General features: G+C 44.4%; 1 protein-coding gene across 2 annotated transcripts in view; it reads left to right on the top strand.

Annotated features, from left to right (window-relative positions):
- The first annotated feature begins 2,587 nt into the window (after positions 1 to 2,587).
- The window catches only part of GLRA1 (glycine receptor alpha 1), an 83,581-nt gene continuing 64,812 nt past the window's right edge, over positions 2,588 to 21,356 (top strand). For both annotated transcript variants that reach the window (XM_060092069.1, XM_060092068.1), the window contains exon 1: positions 2,588 to 2,643. In XM_060092069.1, the coding sequence (XP_059948052.1) occupies positions 2,588 to 2,643 (56 nt within the window). The remainder of the gene's footprint in view (positions 2,644 to 21,356) is intronic.

The following is a 21,356-nucleotide window of genomic DNA, read 5'->3' as shown; positions in this document are numbered from 1 at the left end:
TTTACTTCAGTACCTCAAGGAGCACATCACTGACACACATAGATGCATACATATATGCCTATGTGGGCAGAAACCCATTTACAAACCCAAATGTACAAATACACATATGTACTTCACATTCACTTCAGAATTAGTCAGGTGTGGCAAGTGAATTTATATACACAGAAATATGTGTGTTTGTCTTTCCCGAGCAAACTCACAAATGTGCACATACATAAGTATACAAACACATTCACAAAGATAATATTTACCTCAAGGTATGACTATAAGAAGTAAATGAGATTATATGAAGTGCACAATAGTGCCTGGTACATTGAAGACACGTTAATACGGGTTAGTGATAGATAGATAGATAGATAGATAGATAATAGATTGACAATATAAATTTGTATCAAACTCGTGTGAATATTCACCTTCAAAGCAAAATTTCCTTCTCAGTCACTACTCAGAATCTCATGGAAATTCTAAACAACCTCTCACTGTTCTGGTATGTGGGAGCCAACGAAAAAGGAAGTAATGTAGGGTGTGCTGTAACAGTGTAGGGGGTAGGGGGTGAATCTATGCTGATAGGAGGCTAGTGAACAAAGATTTCCAGACTTCTTTCCTGGGAAGAAAGCCTGGGCTTGGAGAGAATTCAGCTGCCAAGAACTATTCTAGGGAGAACCAGCCTCCAAAAACTCAAAAGAAGCAATTCGTAAAGCTACTGGGTGAGAGGGAGGGGTTACCCCCTTTCAGTAGGCTGGGAGAGAGAGACCCCACTGTCCCAGACAGTTCAAATCAGCCAGAAAATCCTGCAGAGGCTATTAATCCACTAAAGTCCAGCAGCTTGGAGAAAATCTGATTAATTCCACCTCCCCAGCTGGGCTCTAGAGTGAAATGTATAGTTGCTTTCTGAGATTCAAATAAGCTGGGAAAACAGAGAAGCAGGAGGAAGAAAAAACAGAGGGGAGTTGGTGAGTACTGGATACCTGTATGTACAGGTTGGCAGTACCATTATTTTGTAGCAAGCCACAGCTCTCTGAGGCTCTGTTTCCCAAACCTGTGAATGTAAATAAAACTGTTTCCTGTCCAGTTAAAAGAGGGCATATCTTCCTTATTTCCCCAAAGAGTGCCAGCAGTGAGGCCAGGGCTGCTCTCTCTTGACCCTGAAAACTGCTCAAGGAATTTCTCCTGTATTTTCCTGCCACTGCCGCCCTGGGGAGGGAGAGGGGGGATCTTCCTTTATCGATCAGACTTCTTTTTGAAACCTCTCGATTTTTTTTCTGGAGCCAAATATTACTACTTCAGGGCTCTAAAGAAACTCAGGGATCTGGTTCAATGCTTCCCTTTTAAGATGATAAACTGAGCCAAAAAGCACGTCTGAACTGGGACCCGTGGTGTTTGTTTTACTCACATACAACTACATTCTTTAAAAATAAAGGCAATAATTTGAGAGACCTCGAGAGATTAACTCCATAACCTCCTCCACTCCACCGCCAGCCTGCAGGGGAGAGGGGAGACACGGATCTCCTCCAGCACTCTAAGCGTTAAACTCAACCCAGAGTCTAATACTCGATTGGCCGAACCGGGAAAAGATCTGGTTTTCGCAGCCGCGGGCCAATGAACACCTCGAGTGGGAGGGTTTGAAGATACTAAGGAGTTTTCCCCCCTTTTTTTTCCTCTCCACCCCCTCCCGTCGGCCATCGCCCGCCCCCCACCCCCGCAATCCCCCTCGCCACCAGTTTGTTAAATTAATGCAGTAAGAAAGTCTGAAGATCTAAGGGAGTCCTGGCCAAAGGAAGATGGGCGAGCTCAGAAAACCGAGATGCGTCTGAAGCCTTGGGCTCCTGAGCCCCGCGGGGTTGCCATGGACCCCGGCAGCCCCTGAAACTTGCCCTGAGCTGTCTCACGCCTGCAGCCCCGAGCAATGGGACACCTTTCCTGCAGCGATCATAACTTATTCGGCGAGGACCAGAGAACAGGGATCGCAAGGCAACAGCAGACGGGTACGCAGGCAGGGGAATGAGATTCCGGGACTCTGTCGCGATGCGCCAGCCTGGCACATTCTCTGGGATTTAACTGAAGGCAGCACCATCAATCGCCTCCCCTAGCCCGTAACCCCCTCAGGCCAGCCCAGGGGCATAAAGCCCTGCTCTCCCTACCCAGGATGCTCGCCCAATCTAACGGTCCAAGGCCAGCGCTCTGATCTCCACAGAAGATTTTTTTTTCTTCCCTTCGCGGGGCTGGCCGTTTAAACAGAAAAACGGGTAAAAAACAAAATATACCCGCCCCCAGACGTGCCTCCCCAGCGCCGCAGGGAGCCAACAGACACGCTGGAGTTTCACAAACAGCAATACTCTTCGCGCTCCTGAAAAGCAGGGCTGGACGCTCTCCGTGGTGCTGAAACGCTTCGAGGCTGTCTCTGTCCGTGGTACCTAGAGCCCCCTCGCTCCAATTTCCCCTGGGGCTCTCCCTCCGCGCCCCTGTTCCCCACCTCCCCTTAGGATTTGGATTATTTTTTTCAACAGCGCTCACTGTTTTGTAAGTGCCAATTTGAAACATTTTTGCCCCCCTAACTCGTGGACTACAAAGCACAAGGACCTGAAAAATGTACAGCTTCAATACTCTTCGCCTCTACCTTTGGGAGACCATTGTATTCTTCAGGTATGCAATTTTCTACTGACCACATCGCTCTGATGGAAATGGGGAAAAGGAGCACGGAGGCTGAATCTGTCCGTGGTCCCCTCTTTTCGGGGGAGGAGGGTGCTGTATACCGCTGCAATCGGGTCCTTCCATCCCCGTTCCCTCCCTCCCCCTCCCCACCCCTCCCGCCCGCAGGGTGTCTGGCTTGTGCGTGGAGGTCTGAGACAGTCGCTACCCTGGCAGCTGTTTGCCTATTTCTTGTGATTTGTTTGTCCTTCTGCCTGCTATACCCCCGCCCCATCACTGGCCCCCAACCCCCCTGCATATCGGCTCTCGCTCGGCTGAGGACTTTAAGGGGAAGCTTTAGGAGTTACTCAGTTTAATTAGGACTGCATTCTCTCTAACCGCAGTGCCGAAAACCTCAGCTCTCCCGTCTGGGAGCCAAGTGACAACTAGCGGTGACGGGGAAGGTTGCACTCGAACTCGCTGGACACAGAAAAATCATTTTCTCTCCTTTTTTGTTGTTTTCTTTCGCTGCGGGGTGGGGGTGGGAGTGTTGCTGAGGCTCAGTGCTTGGAAACAACAGCGTTATGACCTCAGGCTGGAAAGCCCTGAACTTGCAGGCAGAGTGGATCTACTCAGGAACAGATTCCGGGAAACATTTCTCTTTTGAAACTTTGACTCCCTCCTCTCCCCCATTCAGCTTTCCAAACTCTACTTGCTAGCTGCAGGTCCTGAACTGACGGACAAGTCTCGTTTGCTTTGTTTTTTTAATTTATGTCTATCTGCAACTCAGTAGCTGAGTTCCCCCACCCATGGTCTCCCAGGTTAAAATTTTCTGCCTACAGGCTTAGCATTCTTATGACAGCACAAGTGAAAAATCACCTCTTCAGGAAGCATTGAAATATACAGTCTTTTTGTAAGTGGGTGAATCATGCCATCTTCAGAGATTGTTATGATAAATTCCATTTATATGAACTGAAAAAAATTAGTCTTCTTCTATGACCTGCAGGGATCATTAATCTTCATTTTAGATGTCTGACCCTCATGTTTTACCATGGCATTGGATTAACAGTCATTTGAAAAACCCACTCTAGGTTGTTTTTAAAAATAAGTAACCAACAAATATTAGTCTCTCCCATCATAAACCAGCAAACAATTCTTGTTGTTGTTGTTTTTTCCTTTTTTACATTATAGAGAACTCTGCATATGAATTGTTGGTTTGACTAATCCAGTGGTTGGTTTAATTAAATGAATGACAACTCTCTCCAGATCGTAAGGGTCTATATGTGAGCCTCTCTTCATGTCTTTCTCTTGAGATGAAGACAAGACCTCTCTCCTTCTCTGAGATACCCAATGCTAAAGCTTCTAATCTCCAGTTCAAATAATTCTTTGATAGGTCATAGTCCTGCCCACTACTCAGAATACTAATAGCCAAGGAGTCAGATAGAACGAACAAAGTGCAACAATCCAGGGCCTTGTGAAATATAGCTACTTCATTGGCAAGAGGGCAGGAAGTATCCTCTTAACAATGTCAAATCATTTCTCCTCTACATACCTTAGTAGAACTGTAAAATGCTGTGGAGGTGGGATACTTAGTAACATTTGTACGCAAATTGATTCTCTGTTTGGCTTTCTGAGACAGAACTGAACCAGAGAGATTAAAGAGCAAATTAACAGGACCAAGCACATCCTCTCCCCCAACTCCTTTTTTCTTGATGAACAGTATGTAATGCTTGATTTTCTTCTCCCAGACATTGTCTTTTGCAATAGGGAGACAGTCTAAAAGGTTTGCATCGTAGTCATTTTGATAAGGTTATGAATCCACCGTATTAATTCTTTAAGTTACTGGTGGTGGCCTATCAGGAAGCATCACTCCACATCTCCTTCCCCTACATACGTCAAGGCAGACATGAGCTACAATGGATATGGGATATAATGCCATGTGTTTATAAGAAGAGGCATGACTATGGAGAGCTGGAAAGGGGATGGTACTGTTGCACTTCCAAAATGTAGAAATGGCTACATCATTTGGGTAATAAATGTTGTTTTAGAACATGAAACATAAAATAATAAAAGGAATTGAACTAGAGAAATACCCTCAGCAATTTTTCAGAGAGACGAGAAAAAAAAAAAGGTCACAAAGAGGGAAAGTACTGTCTTTGTCTAATTGGCATTTTCATTACTAACTCTCTCATTTTTTTAAGTTTAGGTGAAAATACAGAAGCATTAAAATCTGGGGGCTCAATAGAATGTATGTGGGGGTAAATGGAGATTGCCTCCCTAGCAGGTTCCATGTGAATAACCCCTTCTCCCCCAAGGGACAGGCACCGTGTTGGAACGAGCCAATCCAATCATCTCAGGCACCCAGGTACTCCTTAGATTAAATGATGCCCAGCTGCCCACCTTGTTGGGGAAATCTGGGGGCTAGAAAGGGAAAGGCTCTCGATAACAGAAGTGCTGCTGCATCAGCACATAACCAGCAAAATGGCAATAATGACAGCAAAACAAACAAAACAACAATTGAAGTGAGTAAGGGAGAAATCTCATACAGTGCCAACAAAGAGAATGAACTGAGGCCTTAGGAAGCGCTGAGGGGGAGAGAGAAAGAGGGTACTGGGGGACAAACAGCATTGCAGTGCTCACCAACTGTGTCCCCATATGTAAAATGAGGTGATTTGGCTGAAGTTCTTGCTCTGATATTTTAAAAGCCTGTGGTTCTAAAATTCTATGAGTGATATTCAAGTATTCAATAAACTAAATTTTGTCTCTTTGTTTTCAATTGGGGATGGGGCTTTATATCCAGACCGGTTAAAAAATAATAGGCAAAGATATGGTTTTTTATGGAAGCATATTCCTTTCAAACCTCCTTTCAAGTCAAAGGGAACTTGATTTGCTTCCCAGAGCCCTTACACTGGCTTATGGCTGGGAAGGGCTCAGGGTGACCCCCAAATTTTCTCACCTTCTGAGTAACTCAGATAGACCCATGGTATATAACCATGTTTCTCAATCTTGGCACTACTGACATTTTGAACATTTTGAAAAATTCTGTGTTATGAGGGCTGAACTGTGCGTTATAAGATGTTTATCAGAATCCTTGGCACCAATAACCACCCCCCTCAGTCATGACAGTCAAAAATGTCTCCAAACGCTGCCAGAAATCTGGGATGGGGTTGGTGGGGCACAAAATTGCCCACAGTTGGGAACCACTGGTATAGAATGACCAAATATTTAACCCGGGGCTCTGATGAACCAATTGTAATGAGGAGGAAAGTCTAGTTTCCTTGAGAAAATGCCCCCATGGAACACACAAAGCACCAGAGTGAAGCAAACAGAGACCTAGCTTGTGCTTGAGAAGGGAATAAAGGCAGAGGAGATAACCCAAGTCTAACCCACGGGTGGTTTTTCCAAAAGATGATCTTTATGTGCTTTTCTTTATGTGTCATTTCCATCTGCCAACCCAGGAGATGTTTCCTTGAACAGGGTTTTGTACTGAATATGGTACTCACTCATCAAAACCTTGAAGGAAAGATGTCTCTACCCACACTAGGGTCAAAAGGAGCATGGCAAGTAGATTGCTTCATACCTCAGTCCTGAAAAACCACCCAGTTAAAAGGTAAATGAGCTTTCTTCTGAGGTGACCCTTCCGGCTTCCCATTCTCCAAGCTTGCCAAGAGGAGCAAATGACCACCTGGATCTTTTGCTCCTGGTAGCATACCTGTATTCTTCCTCAAATCTTACCCGCTGCATTTTGGGCACTGCAGAAAGTGTCTAGGAGCTTCTGGAGTGGGCCAAGGACTTTTTCCTAAGGAAAGATGCCCCTTGGGCAAGTTCGCATTAGGGCCAATCAAAATGTCAGTCTACCCTCTTTGGGGGGCTTAGGAAACTTGAGACAGAGAAAAGAAAATGTCATGTTTTTGTTCCCGAGGGACATCTTGGACAAGAACATTAGGCTGGTAAATGGAGTTATGAATCAGCACATAACTTCTGCATATTTGCAAAACTGGTAATGAACTATCAGGGGAAATGTAGGGAATTTATTTTTGAGACCACTTTATGAAAGAGGTTGCAACCAAGCAGTGCCGTGGAAAGAACAGTTAGGCTATGACTTGAAAGTCTTCCTGGTAGAGTCAGCTCTGCTCTTACCCTGCAGCACAGCTTTGGCGAATCTCCTTCCTTCATGGGGACTCAGTTTTCTTACCAATCAACTCAAGTAACTGACTCCAACACCCCTAAGTTCCCCCCCAGTCTCAGATAAGGTCTCCATGAAAGACAGAGGCCCATACCCATGAAGGCTCAGGCTGAAGTTACATCAGTGCCGACACTGCCTTCATTTCTACACCATGCATTTATTTATCATGTGTTTACGTGTCCAGTCCAAAACTAGGCACTCTGCAGGGGAGACAGAGGTAACAGATGCCACAGTCCGTGTCCTTGCAGAAAGGGGAGACACTGCTCCCTTTAAAGCTACATTAAAAACCGTGTTCCTCCTTCAGACAGAGCTTCCCTCCAGACAGCGAGCACGGTCTGCGACAGCATCACATTTCTGTGGGCGTCATTAACTTTATTTCCTTCATCAGCTGGCAGAAATCAGAATGATTTTTAAGATGGATGGCACTGTCTCCTGCCTGGCCAACTTGATGCTATTCTGCAGGTTTTCTGCTGCTTTAGGCAAAGCGGCCTTGGCACCAAGGGCACAAGACCTAGGATCCAGAATTTAGCTAGTGGCACGCCCTTGAGAGGGTTTCATGATCTTTTTGGCCTCCGTTTTCTCAGCCCTAACATAAAGAGAATTAACAAATCACTGTCCCTAAAATCATTTTTACCTGTGCCAGTCAAGGATTATCGCCTCCCAATCCTTCATGATAGAACAGTTTTGGTTACAGCTATTGCAGTATATTTCAATTATTACAAGAATTATATTCTGGCTCAAAGATCTAAAAGAATTGAGGGCCTCAATAAACAGCTTCACTCCCTGGAGATTTATCCCAATCTGGACACAATTACTGACAGATCCCATAAATATGTCAGGTTCCCCAGGAAATGCTTTGTATGATGAGAAAACATGATGTCTGATCACAATCCTCATAGATCTGAAGAGGGGCCTGAGAAAAAGACCAAAGGTTTCTATACTTTTATCAGTGACTCTGTTTGGTTTTTTCCTCCCCTATAAGGCTATGTTTTTAAAATTTTGTTTACCAAACCCCATTCACCATTAACTTGTTTTCCCCATCTTTATCAACCAAAGGCATACATAACTGCCAGAAATACTGAACATCATGGGATAAGCAAAGTCACCACACTGAGTTAACCTAAGAAAAAACAAAAGAAAAGGTGTAATGCTTTTTTGTTAGCCCATAGAGCCTTGTCAAAAATAAATATGTAATTTGTTAGTCTCTGAAACGTTTAAAATGGATTCTGAGTCCTCATTCCTATTTCATGAACTCCCTAGGTACCCAGGGACCCCATTTGGGAAACATTAGATTTGATTTATTCTATATGGCTCCAACAGAAGAACTGCAGTAAATAGATAAATATATTTTTAATGTGCACACACAAATTCTGTTTTAATGTAATTCGGAAACTTCTGATAGATCTGTCAAATGTGCACCAGCTGCCTCAGTGGTAGTGAGGGTCCCTGTCAGTGGAGGTGTGCAAGCAGAGACTGGAAATCCACCTCCCAGGAGGGATGCAGAAGAAATTCAAGCTACTTTTGTGCATTGAGATTTGCAATTTGCAGCAGAAAAGTAAATGAAATGCAGGTCAGAGAGAAATCTTCACGATACTTACGGTCCCCCCTTTTCTTGATCACCAAATTACCCATCTGATCTTCGTAAGCTCTCTGAGTCATGCCATAAACACACACTCACTCATGCCTTTTCCTTCTCTAAAATGGATTGGGTAATAAATAAACTGGGCAATGAACACGCACACAAACACACAAACTCACGATGCGACAAAGGATTATTAAAAGGAAATCACCTTGGTTATGTAAGAATCTGGTCTTAAGAAATGAGAAGGACCTCAGAATAAGAAAACGTCAGAACCAGAAAGACCGCCAGAAAACGCACTGGTCCACAGACAAGTCCTCAGGCACAGATGGTGTTCACAGGACTGATGGCCTATATGGCTAAAGGCCTCTCAGCCCTGAACTCCAGCTGTCCCTCCTGAACAAACTCCCTGTTAAGCCTGACACACAACTGTAAACACCATCGGGCCAGCCAGGAAATTCATTCAGAAAGCACATGAGAAGGGACCAGTGCTCTGAGATGCTGAGGAGAGGGGCTTATGCGTACAGTGCCTACGCTTTGTAATGCAAGCCCTAATGAGGGGTGCTGAGGCCCCAACGCTTTTGAAACTCCTTATAAAGGATCCCTTTGTGGTTTTCTGAAGTTGATATTGTCCCAGTCTCCCAAGGCTAATTCAGTGCAATTAGATTACCACTCTTTGCCTTTGAATTCGGCTGTTTTTCAGTGTCCCTTGCTAAACAAGTTTACCGTCTTAAAGGGGAGCTGCTGACAGTCATTAATCCCAGCTGTGAAATGGGCAGCGTTCTCTCTTGCCTCATATACTGGGCAGCCCCAGGCACCTAGAGAACAAGTCTCCTTGCTCGCAAGGTCCTTTCTCCATCTCCCACGCATTCACCCACAGAGAATCGCACTTTCTTTCAGGGGGTCTTAGGTACCAACAGAATCATGAAGACTTAGGGCAGTTCTATAATTCAACAGCTCTCAAATCTAGCTGTGAGGGGCTTATCAAACGTACAGCTTCCCACCATCATACTAAACTACTGAAACAGAATCTTTCAGGATGGGGACCCAGAAACCTCTAAAGGTAACAAGAGTCTCTAAGTCAGTGCTTTTCAAACTTCAGTGTGTGTATGAATCACCTGAGGATCTCATTAAGATGCTAATTCAGACTCAGGAGGTCTGGGGTGGGGCCTGAGAGTCTGCATTTCTAGCAGCCACCACGTGATGCTGATGCTTCTGTGGACCAAATGTTTGAGTACCAGGGCTCTGAATCATTCTGATTGGGGACCCCGGACACAGACCAACCCTTTTATTTTGCAGATCAGGAGAGGATGACTTCCTCAAGATTATAGAGTGAATGTCAGCGCTCCCAAAGCCGAACACAGTTGTGCTCATCCCCCAGACTTATTCCCCTACAGCCCACGTGCCCTGAACTCTGCCACTGTGCTTTCCTTCCTTCAGCCCTTTCACACACTGTGCTCCCTCATAAACATAAACACGCACCTCAAGGAGGGTTCCTCAAGGAACTATCCCCATCCCCACACTGAAGGGAGTCTTGGTGCACCAAAAAGTTCTCATTCACACAGCTGGGAACTACAATTGTGTGACATCTGGATAAAGAGAAGGGGCAACTGAGGAACTGGCTTTGAATCCTGGCACCAAGGGGCCCTGGGACACAGCAGTGAGAGCCTATAGGGATTGATGGAAGAGATAGAGCAAAGGGGGTCAGAAGGAGGGAATCGGTGGTTTCTTTCTCCAAGGATGATCTCACTGACCAGTCTTCCTGCGCACATTGTACTATCAACTCTGCATAACTGGAGGCTTACTTAGGACTCCCAGATGTTCAGAGAAAGCCACCCCATTCTGCCATCTGTCTGACCTCAGAACCATGTCCTTCATTCCTCTCTCCCCCTCTGACCTGTCATTCTTTCCAGAAAGCATATTAGTATCTTATACGTCAAATAGAGTGACTGTCATGATCTTCAGCCTTTGAGAGCTCCGTGTTTACTGCTGTGCACTCAGTTCTACAACAGTCCCCAGCTCCAGAGGAATGCAGCAAGGCTGCTGCAACCCTGGCTGCCAGGCAGACTTGCAGAATTCTCTTACAAGAGCACTTTACAGTTTATAGAGTATTTCGCATCCGCAATCTCATATGAGCTTCCCAATCACCTTAAAAAATAGATACAAGGCAGTGGTTACTATCCGCATTTTAGAGTTGAGAAAACTGAGACTTGGAGAAGAAAAGTGACTTCCCTAAGACAATGCTGTTCATCTCAGGGTAAAGTCAGGATTCAAATACAAATCTCCTTCCTCCTAGCTCACCACACTGCCTCTTTCCTTTTAAAGCTGGCATATGTCTATATTCCTAACCTACAGCTGGAATATATACATCCCTAAATATATAGATGATCCATCGATCAATCGATAGACAGATAGATAGATATAGACATAGATATAGATAGATACATATAGGTATTCCTCTTTTATATATTCTTCTCAAAGCTGCAACCACTGTGAGCTGATGTAGATATCAGGCTAATAGCCCTCACCCTCTACCAGTGGGTCACGGGGGTAGAAAAAAGCCTATGAGCTGGGAATTTCCCATCAGGGTTTTGGTTTGACAAAGTCATAGTCTTCCAATTCTTAGCCAGATAGGTATTTCCTTCTCTCTTCTTGATCGCTTTTAATTGTACAATATATGCATACATTCTCTTTTTAAAAAACTCTGATACTAGACCTAAACCTAAAATCCCCTTTGATGATGATCTCCAGGTCCCTCCCAGCTTTTATTTCTTTAAGGGGTATCCTACTTGATCATTTTAATTCATATATATATGCACATATGAAATGATAGTATATATATTTCAAGAGTTATACACACATATGCTGAAATAAACATTGAAATCTATTGAACTATATATACTATCTATTGAAATATATATACTATCATTTCATGGAATCAAATTGCCCGTGTGATTCTGTAACTTATTCTGTTCACATATCAACATGTCTTGGAAAGCTGTATCTGTCGAGGCATACATCTCCACCTCATTCTTTTAACTACGGCAATACATTTTATGTTAGGGATATCCCGTTGTTTTCCAGCCATTCCTGTATTGATGGGCATTTCTACTTGTTTCTGATTTTTCCACTGAAATCAGTGCTGCAATAACCACAGTGTACCTACATCTTTGTGAACGAACACAAGACATTTTTTCAGGCAGATAACAGAACAGAAATGGACTAGCCTGGTCACAGAGCATGCACATCTTTTATGTTAACAGACACTGCAGGCAGACATTCCTTTCTTCCTTCCCTTATGATGCTCCATCTCAGCCTTGACTGCAACAACTCAACAATAATCGTTACTATTTATTGAGTGTTTATTGAATGCTAGGTACTGTGCTAACATCACATGCCTCATGTCATAAATCCTTAGACAAAAGTACTGTTATATTTCCATTTTACAGGTGACAAAACTGAGGCATAAATAGGTTATATAGTTTGCCCAAGGTAAGACAACTCATAAGAGGCAGAGCCATGATTCAAAAATAAGTCTGGGGCCTCCCTGGTGGCGCAGTGGTTTGAGAGTTCGCCTGCCGATGCAGGGGATACGGGTTCGTGCCCCGGTCTGGGAGGATCCCATATGCCGCGGAGCGGCTGGGCCCGTGAGCCATGGCCGCTGGGCCTGCGCGTCCGGAGCCTGTGCTCCGCAACGGGAGAGGCCACAACAGTGAGAGGCCCGCATACCGCAAAAAGAAAAAAAATAATAATAATAAGTCTGACTGCAGAAAACATTCTTTTAACCATTGTACTGCCACTATTACTCCAAGAATGAACCCAGGAGGAGGAGGAGGGAGGAGACTGAACTGGATGAGGAAGATGGAGGCAAAAAAGGGAGGAGTTTGCCTCTTCAAAAAACCAAGGACTCATCTCCTGCAGGTAGTTCTAGATAACAGTAAAGTTAACACACATCCATAAATAGATGTGAGTTTTTAATCTCCATCCTTCACAGAGGAGGGAAATTGCACTACCTTCCACCCCTGGCAGAGAGTATGGGGTTAGAGCTCTGTCTCAGGGTAAAGACAGGTCCCTGTAGCACATCCATGCTTCTTCGTCCCCAAATCACTCCAATGAAAGAGCTATCGGGGATTATGGGAGAGAATGCCTGATTGAGTGGGGACACAAGGAAGAAAGGCAGCATAATCTCTGGCCCGTTTTTAATTTGTTTTTCATTGCGGATCCCTAGTACTCAGACCAAAGATCTTCTCAAGCCTCAGGCTCTAACACCCAGACACACAGGACTGAGGGTACCCAGTTTCCCTTCATCTTCTGTATGGGAGGTTGGAAAGGCAGTCCGATCTCCAGCATTGGAGATCTCACCACAAGCTCCAGAATTGCTGCTCCCAAAGCAGACCTAAAGGACTTCTCAGAATATCTCTAGGCCAGGAAAACATACCCAGTCCAGATGAGGGCAGGGGAGCACCATGGGGAGAGGCAGCAAGGACTGGGCTAGTTCTCCTTTATAATCAGGAGCATCACTCCAGACAAGGCCTGTGGGACACCTAAACAACACTGTCTCTGACACCTGTTTCCAATAGCTATCTGAGTGACACCAGAGACATTTCTGAATGTGTCGCTAGCAGGCCTGTTGCTAGTAGAAGAAAAAATATAAAAGAAATAAAGTCTCCTAATGTCAACTTTTGAAATAAACTTGCTGGTTTGTTTGTTTGCGTTATAAACATTATTCATTCGCCATAAAATATTTAAACCACATAGGGAGATGTGTTTAAAACCAAAAGGCACAGAAATCCTACTCCCTAAGGGAAATCACTTAACAATTCAATATTCATCTTTCCAAATAATTTTCATAACATAATAATGGCAAGAATGCTTACTGTGTGCCTGACCCCTTTCTCAAAGTTGACTATGTATTAACCCATGTAATCTTCAGAACAATCCTGCAAGGATATACTATTATTCATCCCATTGTATAGATGAGGCTACAGATGAGGAAACAGAGAAGTTAAATAATTTTCCTAGGGTTGCCAGCTTGGAAATGGCAGTGCCAGGTTGAAATCCAAGCAGTCCAGCTTCGGAGAGTCTTTAACTGCTGTGCTGCAGGCATAAGCTGTTCCTATTTTACAAACATGGGGTTATACTAAACACCAAGCTCTGTGACGTCCCTTTTTCCCCCTCAGCAATACTGTGTCAGTGCACATACAGATGCATCTCGTGCGTCTGTGCGTTTGCGCTGCCCTTCGCTGAGAACACGGGGCTTTAGTGTGCTCCCACTCTCAGCGTGGCCACAATGTAACCCCACCTCCACCTCCAGATCCTTCCCTTCACACAAACCAAATTCCACCTCAGATGAATTTCTTATTGGTCTGCTACATGTCCACTGTGCTCAGCTCTGTACTTTTCTCACACTGGTCCCTCTCCCTCCACATATCTAGAAAAACCCCTCCCCTCATTTCTGCCCTGAAATGCACACCCACCAACTCTGGATTCAAGCTCAGGTGATTTTTGAATCCCACCTCTGTCACTTCTTCGCTGTATTATCTTGACAGTTTGCTCAAACTTTCTGAGCCTCAAGTTCCTCATCTTAAAAAATGGAGATAACACTTTTACCGATAGATAAATGCAGTCACCTTTAAGCCCTTTTTCTGAGCAAAGCACAAGCCCTGAGTGAATTCCCTCTCCACTTCTCTGAGATCCCATCCACGCCTCAAGAGCCCCTGCTAGCAACACTTCCTCCACGAAGCAACCCCAGACTGCCACCATCACTATCCCCAACTGGGCATGGATTCTCCTTCCTAAACCCCCTGGGAAATGCAGGCATTAACCCTCAGCAGTCAGTTTGCTCAATGTAGCCTTCCATACATTTGGGTGCCCTTCTAACCTTCCTGCTGGATTGTAAGTCCTTCAAAGGCTAGGAACTTAATGGATTTCTTGGTTCATGTAAAAGGCCAACACGAAGACAAGGGACACATCCCCTGGTGTGTCCCAGAGTTTTCAACTTGCTCCATTTCCCCTCATAGATAGTATCACCCCAGTGGTTCATGTACTGTACGTTAGATATCCTGTGCTTATTGAATTGAATTGTTTTGCCCCCATATGCCTGCTCCCATCCTTCTTTTATTGGCTCTGCAGAGGCCCAGGACTGGAGGCTTCCAACCAGCCAACCCAAAGCACTGCTATGTCTCACCATGACCCCTTTTTTGCTCCAAGAAATGAGTCACAGTGAGAGTGAGCTAGATATGCAGCTCAACCCTGGCTCAGGAGCTGTTGCAGTGAGTTGTTCAGCCTTATCCTTGCTGTCTGGCCAAGCATGTCCAAACTCTGGGCTTCTCAAAACATCTAAGCCGGGCCTCCCTGGTGGCGCAGTGGTTAAGAGTCCGCCTGCCGATGCAGGGGATACGGGTTCGTGCCCCGGTCTGGGAGGATCCCATGTGCCGCGGAGCGGCTGGGCCCGTGAGCCATGGCCGCTGGGCCTGCGCGTCCGGAGCCTGTGCTCCGCAACGGGAGAGGCCACAACAGTGAGAGGCCCGCATACCGCAAAAAAAGAAAAAAAAAAAACAAACATCTAAGCCATTGCAGATAAGGCTGCTTCCCACTATGACCTGGGTCTGCAGAGAGGCCCCTTCCATAGGACGAGGCAAACTTTCTAAAATGGTTTTCAATCGTGCAGAAAACATGGACCTCATTGGATATAGTTTTCTTGATGTGATCTAAAACATCTAGTAGAAAAGAAAAACTCTTCACAGGAGCCAAGAAAAGACTGCATCATGCCCAGAGAGAAGGGGCTTGGAGGAATTCATTGAAAATGCCTTGAAATATGAAAAGCTACACTTCTTGACAAAGAAGGCAACAAGGTTTAGTAAAAGAGTCAATCCCCATTCTACCTCAAAATTGGACAGCCTAGAGATTAGAAAAGATCTTCTTCCCCCTGCAAGCGCTGCTCTGACTTTGTAACTGAGTCACAGTTTTTCCATCCCTAAAATAAGATTGGACTACATAAAGACTCCATGTCTTTCCAGCTGTCATTGCATAATTCTTAAATTAAGTTGGCTCATAGAAGACCCAGAAGTTAAAAACTCTGGCTTGGGAATATGTCAAATATGTTCTGGAATCCTGGTAATACCACTTGCTATGGTATACTGCTCTATGCCTTGGAGCAAGCTTGTTTTTAAGATTTCTAAGCCTCAATTTTCCTCATCTTTAAAATGGCAATAGGGACTTCCCTGGTGGTGCAGTGGTTAAGAATCCACCTGCCAATGCAAGGGACGTGGGTTCGAGCCCTGGTCCAGGAAGATCCCACATGCCACGGAGCAGCTAAGCTCATGCACCACAACTACTGAGCCCACGGGCCACAACTACTGAGCCTGCGAGCCACAACTTGCCACAACTACTGAAGCCCGTGCGCCTAGAGCCCGTGCTCCGCAACAAAGAGAAGCCACCGCAATGAGAAGCCCGCGCACCACAATGAAGAGTAGCCACTGCTCGCCGCAACTAGAGAAAGCCCACGCGCAGCAACAAAGACCCAACGCAGCCAAAAATAAATAAATAAATTTATTTAAACAGGGCCTCCCTGGTGGCGCAGTGGTTGAGAGTCCGCCTGCCGATGCAGGGGATACGGGTTCGTGCCCCGATCTGGGAGGATCCCATATGCCGCGGAGCGGCTGGGCCCGTGAGCCATGGCCGCTGGGCCTGCGCGTCCGGAGCCTGTGCTCCGCAACGGGAGAGGCCACGGCAGTGAGAGGCCTGCATACCGCAAAAAGAAAAAAAAAAAAAAATTTATTTAAACAAATAAAAGTAAATAAAATGGCAATAATAATTATCCTTCCCTGCCAAATCACCCTACCCTGACAAATCACCCTAAGAGTTCAATATGAGAAGGCATGTAGAGTGTTAGCACTGCTTATGGCACATAGCAATTGTGCAAAGCGGGAAAACCATGATTACTATTATTAAAAAGGGATAGGTACAAAGCATTGTGGGAGCATAAAGAAGAGTCTGACTAACTCTTCCTGGAGGTGGGGGGACAGTACAAAGTTGAAGACAATTTTAATAGGAGTCAGGACACTTAAACTGGGCCATAAAGAATGACTAATTCACCAGGTGGCAAAGAGTGCCAAGAGAGGATGATGCAGGCAAAGGAAAAGGGCTTACAGAACAGGCAAGCTGGATGATGTGGAGTTCAAGGACACTGATGGGCCAGCTGTCCCCCATCACCCAGGCTCAGTCCAGTCCTGCTCAGCCTTGTTCTCTCCCAACTGGTCTTTTATCAATTGGAAGCCTGGCTAAGCGTGGATAATTTCTTCACTATCCAAAAAATATGTATTGACTTCCTACTATAAGCCAGTAATCTTTCTACATTCTGGGGACAGATACAGTGATGAACAGAAGAGATGTGGTCCTTGCTCTCACACAGCTTAACTTCTACAGGTGGGTACAAATAAAGAAACAACTTGGGAAACTACAGAATTTCAGGCCACGGTCAGTGCTCCAAACCCAGTCAAACAGGAGTATGGGACAGAGAATGGTTCACTGGACTCCATCACAGGATGCCTACACTTTCACACATGCCCACGATCTCCCTTAAAGCTTATACCACATGGAGGTGAGCAGGTGGGAAAGGACTGTTTCCTTTTACCGATGAGGAAACTGAAACTCTGAGAGGAGCAGTGATTCATCTAAAGTCTCACTTCCAGTAAGTGCCAAAGGCAGATGACCTCATTCCATGCAGAAGAGTCAAAAATACTGAGGATGAAGGATTAAATAGGGGAAAAAAGCAAGTAGCAAAATAGTATGTATAGTAGGATCCTGTTTTTATTTTTTTAATGTTTTACTGTTCTCATATGGGGAAAAAAGTCTAGACAAATGGACCCAAAACTGTTTATAGTTGTTATTATCTCTTGAGAATGAGACTAGGGGGGACTTTTATTTCCTACATTACATATTTTAGTAATGCTTGGATGTTTTACAACAATGTGTATTGCTTTTGAAAGCTGGAAAGTAGTTTTTTTTTTTCAAAAACAAAAAGAGGATATCAGAAAGCATGGGCACAAAATCAAACTTGGAGGCAGAGCACAGCGGGGACAAGGTCAGCAACGAGGGTCTATTTAAGCTACATTCATAGTTTTCCATTCCCTTCTTTTTTTTTTTTTTTTTTTTTTTGGCCATACCACGTAGCATGCGGGATCTTCGTTCCCCCACCAGGGATTGAATCCGTGCCCCTTGCAGTGGGCTCAGGACATGGATTCCTAACCACGGGACTGCCAGAGAAGTCCCCTCCATTCCCTTTTCATGTGAGAATGACATCTGTGACTCCCAACCCTGTGCCTCACAGACAGGAATTCCTCTAAATAATAATATTTATAATTAACAATATTATACACAACATGTATTCAGAACCTACCAATAGGTTGCCAGGAACTTCTCTAAAAGCGCCATATGCATTAACTATTTAATCTTTATAGCAACGCTATTAAGTAGGCACTGTTATCATACCCCTTTTGTGGATGAGGAAACTGAGGTAGGGATCTTCCCAATCTGGGATGCCTGTAGGCCACCCTGCCAATCCAGCTCAAAGTCTTCATATGCAGAAAGACATTGTACAAACCTCTCCAAAGATGTGGAGGGGCAGGGTAGAGGGAGTAGAGTCTCTGAGGAAGAAAACTGAGAGGCTCGCTCCAAACCACAGCCTTTCCCAGTGAGGAAGAGAGGTGAGGAGAACCTGACAACACACTTCCCCTCAGTTCTGCTACCCAAGGCCCTGATTTCCTTTCCATCTATCACCATTGGGTTTATGAAGACACTAAAGAAAATAAGAAATAATACTGGGCAAGAAATAAAAGGGGGGAAAGGACAGGAAGGGGGAGAAAAGAGGGAGACATGCAGAATAATAAAGAGGAAAGAGCACTCAACACAGGTCTACTCTGGGTTCAGCCAAGAACTCACTGTGGGAGTCTCTTTCCCTCCCTGGACTACAGCAATTCTCATCTGTAAAATGCATGGGTAGACTGTACTAGATGACTTTTAAGATCTCTCTCAACTCCATCATTCTAGGATTCAGAAACAAATGAAGGGAAAGGAAGAAGGTAGAGAAACAGAAGGGGAGAGAAATGTTGGTGGGAAGAAGCAAATGTTAAGGAGGAATAATGAAAGGAGGAGGAAAAAGGAAGGCATCTCCCAAAGCAGGTGGAATCTGCTTATTTTGTTGAAAGAGGAGAAGGAAGGACTTTCACATCAAAAATTACAACAATAAAAGCTTTATTCTCAGGCAGCCAACTCCATGTCTCATCAGTGAGAGCCATGGCTGATGTTGGTGAGGGCCATGGCTGATACTGGTGAGGGCCATGGTTGATGTTGGTGAGAGGCATGGCTGATGTTGGCTGGAGGCATGGCTGATGTTGGTGGGGGGCATGGCTGATGTCTAAGGAACCGGGGCCTGAAGGGAATTGTGGAAGGAGGGAGGATGTTGCCTTACTCTCTGGCCTGAGAAAGAGGACAGCCCCTCCCTGACAATGGGCAAAAATGATTAGCATATTCCCAGGTTCTGGGAGATGTCCTAGGGAAATGACTAGAAAATATGCCCAAGGGAGCTACAACTGCAACACTACCACACTGTGCCTGCAAGGATGCAATCCTGAGAACCATAAAACTGAGAAAATCCCCCAGGCCAGGAAGAAATCTTTCAAGGTCATTTCTTTCCAACCTTCTGCCTCTAAGCAGCCCTTCCCTAACTGCCCTGTGCCAAAGGACTTAGTACAGAATGACACTCAGTCCTATTCTCTAATCTTTTCATAGTTGTCTGAGGCATCCCAGGCATTGAGGCCCTTGAAGACAAAGAGAATGCTTCCAACTGATTGAATATACCCTTAATCCACATGGCAGGTGCTGGGCACACAGTGGGCTTTTCACACCCATCTGATAATTGATAATAGAATAAAATGGTTCTAATTTCTCGCTCTCTCAATAATATCTATTCTGTTGCTTAACATTACAGTCCAAACATCCTTCCTTTTGCTTACTCCACTGCCCCTGTTCCGAAGTCCAACCTGTCATTTGCCTGAGGAGACACAGCCTGGCAGATACCTCTGCAGAAGTGAGCTAGAATACCCACTCTGCAGGTGACATCTCCAAATCTGGAATTGACCTCAAGGAAGAAATAAATAGATAGGATCACCCTATAAAATGAGAAGCACAGGTACAAATAAATTAAAAAGACCATAGATAATTGTTCACTTAACATATAATCAGCAACTTCTGTATGCCAGGTTCTTAGCTAAGCAATTTATCTGAATCTTTTACTCCTCCAACAGACCTAAAATTAGAATTAAGTATTCCTAGTTTACAGATGGAGAAACTGAGGCTCAGAGAGGTTAAGCAACTTTCAAGGTCATACAAGTAAGTAGCAAATTCATGGTTCTAACCTACTCCTCAGCTGATTCATCCTTACAATATGATATTAAGAGTTCAGCCTGTACGTGAACACTTCCAGAGACAAGAAACTCACCATCTCCTTAGGCAGCCTCTCCTGTTACCGGGTAGCTCTAATGGGTAAAATATTCTTTCCTCACATGTATCAGGGAGCCACCTCCCTATATGAGAGTCCCATCTGCCTTCCCTGGTCACTTGGAACAAGTGAGTGGGCTATAGAAGGTACCTAAACTGTGGAATCAGAAAGATCTCATTCTATTCCTCCCCTACCACCTACTAGCCATGTAACTTCCACCATCTGTGCCTTGTTTGCTTCACCTAGACAATAGTAACACAAATATGAATCTCGCATAGTTTTTTGGAGAAGAAGAAATAAATAGTATTTGCAAAGACCTTAGTTCAGTGCCTGGCAAATAGTAAATATTCAAGAATATTATTTTACTAATTTGAGTCCCTCTTCCCATGATAACCTAAAGAGATTTGTTAAAAATGATCTGTCTATGTTTTCTCTGAGCCAAATTATTCCTTACAGGTCAATTTCAAGTTTGTTTACCAGCCTAGTTGTTTCTTTCTGGACCTGCTCCAACCTATTAATGTCCCTCTTAAGATGCAGAACCTATGACAGAAAGTAATAAATTAGCCACAATTTGAAGTACAGCCCACATCCAGTATTTCCTGCCATACCTGCTTCTTTTAGTCTTCAGGTTTTTCTGAAGTTCTTCAGAATCATAACCTAGACTGGCATAAAATTTTAGTGAAGGATATTTGAATCTTACAAACAGAAATTTTTATTTTTATTTTTATTTGTAATAATGGCTAAGATACTAGGTGGTTTCTATCTATCACTGTATCAACACTTGATTTTCTCCTTTAACTCCAGAAATCCTAAGAGCACTATCATTACCCTTACTTTACTGATAAAAAAATTAATAAAACAGATGTGAAGAGGTTAAGTGACTTGCCCATGATCACACAGCTATGTGGCAGAATCAGATTTAAGTTCACCAAGCTATCCTACCTCCCGTTTCAAGCGTTTATGGGATACTTACTATATATATGCACTTTCAGGGATAAGAAGAATATGACACAGGGAGAAGACATAGGCAGGGCAGTTTAATAGAAAAGGAAATGTATGGCACCAAGCTACATTGGACTTCTGAACTACACTGTCACAAAGATCTCTCCTTCTCCCCTCCAGCACATTCCAGTGTATATAGCTTCTCAGGCAATGTGAGTTAAAGGAGAAAAAGGAAAAAGAAGCGGTCATCTCTCTTCTTCAGCTTTCATTTAGTCACCACTGCCTTCAGCCCCGGCCCCTAGCAGACTCCACCTGAAGAATTCATTTTCAAAAAGGAGCCAATCTGCTGGTCCTGCGGTGGGGAGGGGCCCCTTTACACTGGTAGAGTCTTTCTGCCTTAGAAATATTCATACTCTTTGACTCAGCAATTTTGCTTCCAGGGCATGGATAGAGGTTTGTGACCAAGGGGGCTTTTCACAGCATAGATTATAATAGCTTAAAATTGGAAATAGGGGCTTCCC

Source organism: Mesoplodon densirostris, chromosome 3 (genome assembly GCF_025265405.1).
Source record: "Mesoplodon densirostris isolate mMesDen1 chromosome 3, mMesDen1 primary haplotype, whole genome shotgun sequence".
In the NCBI taxonomy this organism is placed as follows: Eukaryota; Metazoa; Chordata; class Mammalia; order Artiodactyla; family Ziphiidae; genus Mesoplodon; species Mesoplodon densirostris.
This window is presented reverse-complemented; position numbering and strand designations above follow the sequence as displayed.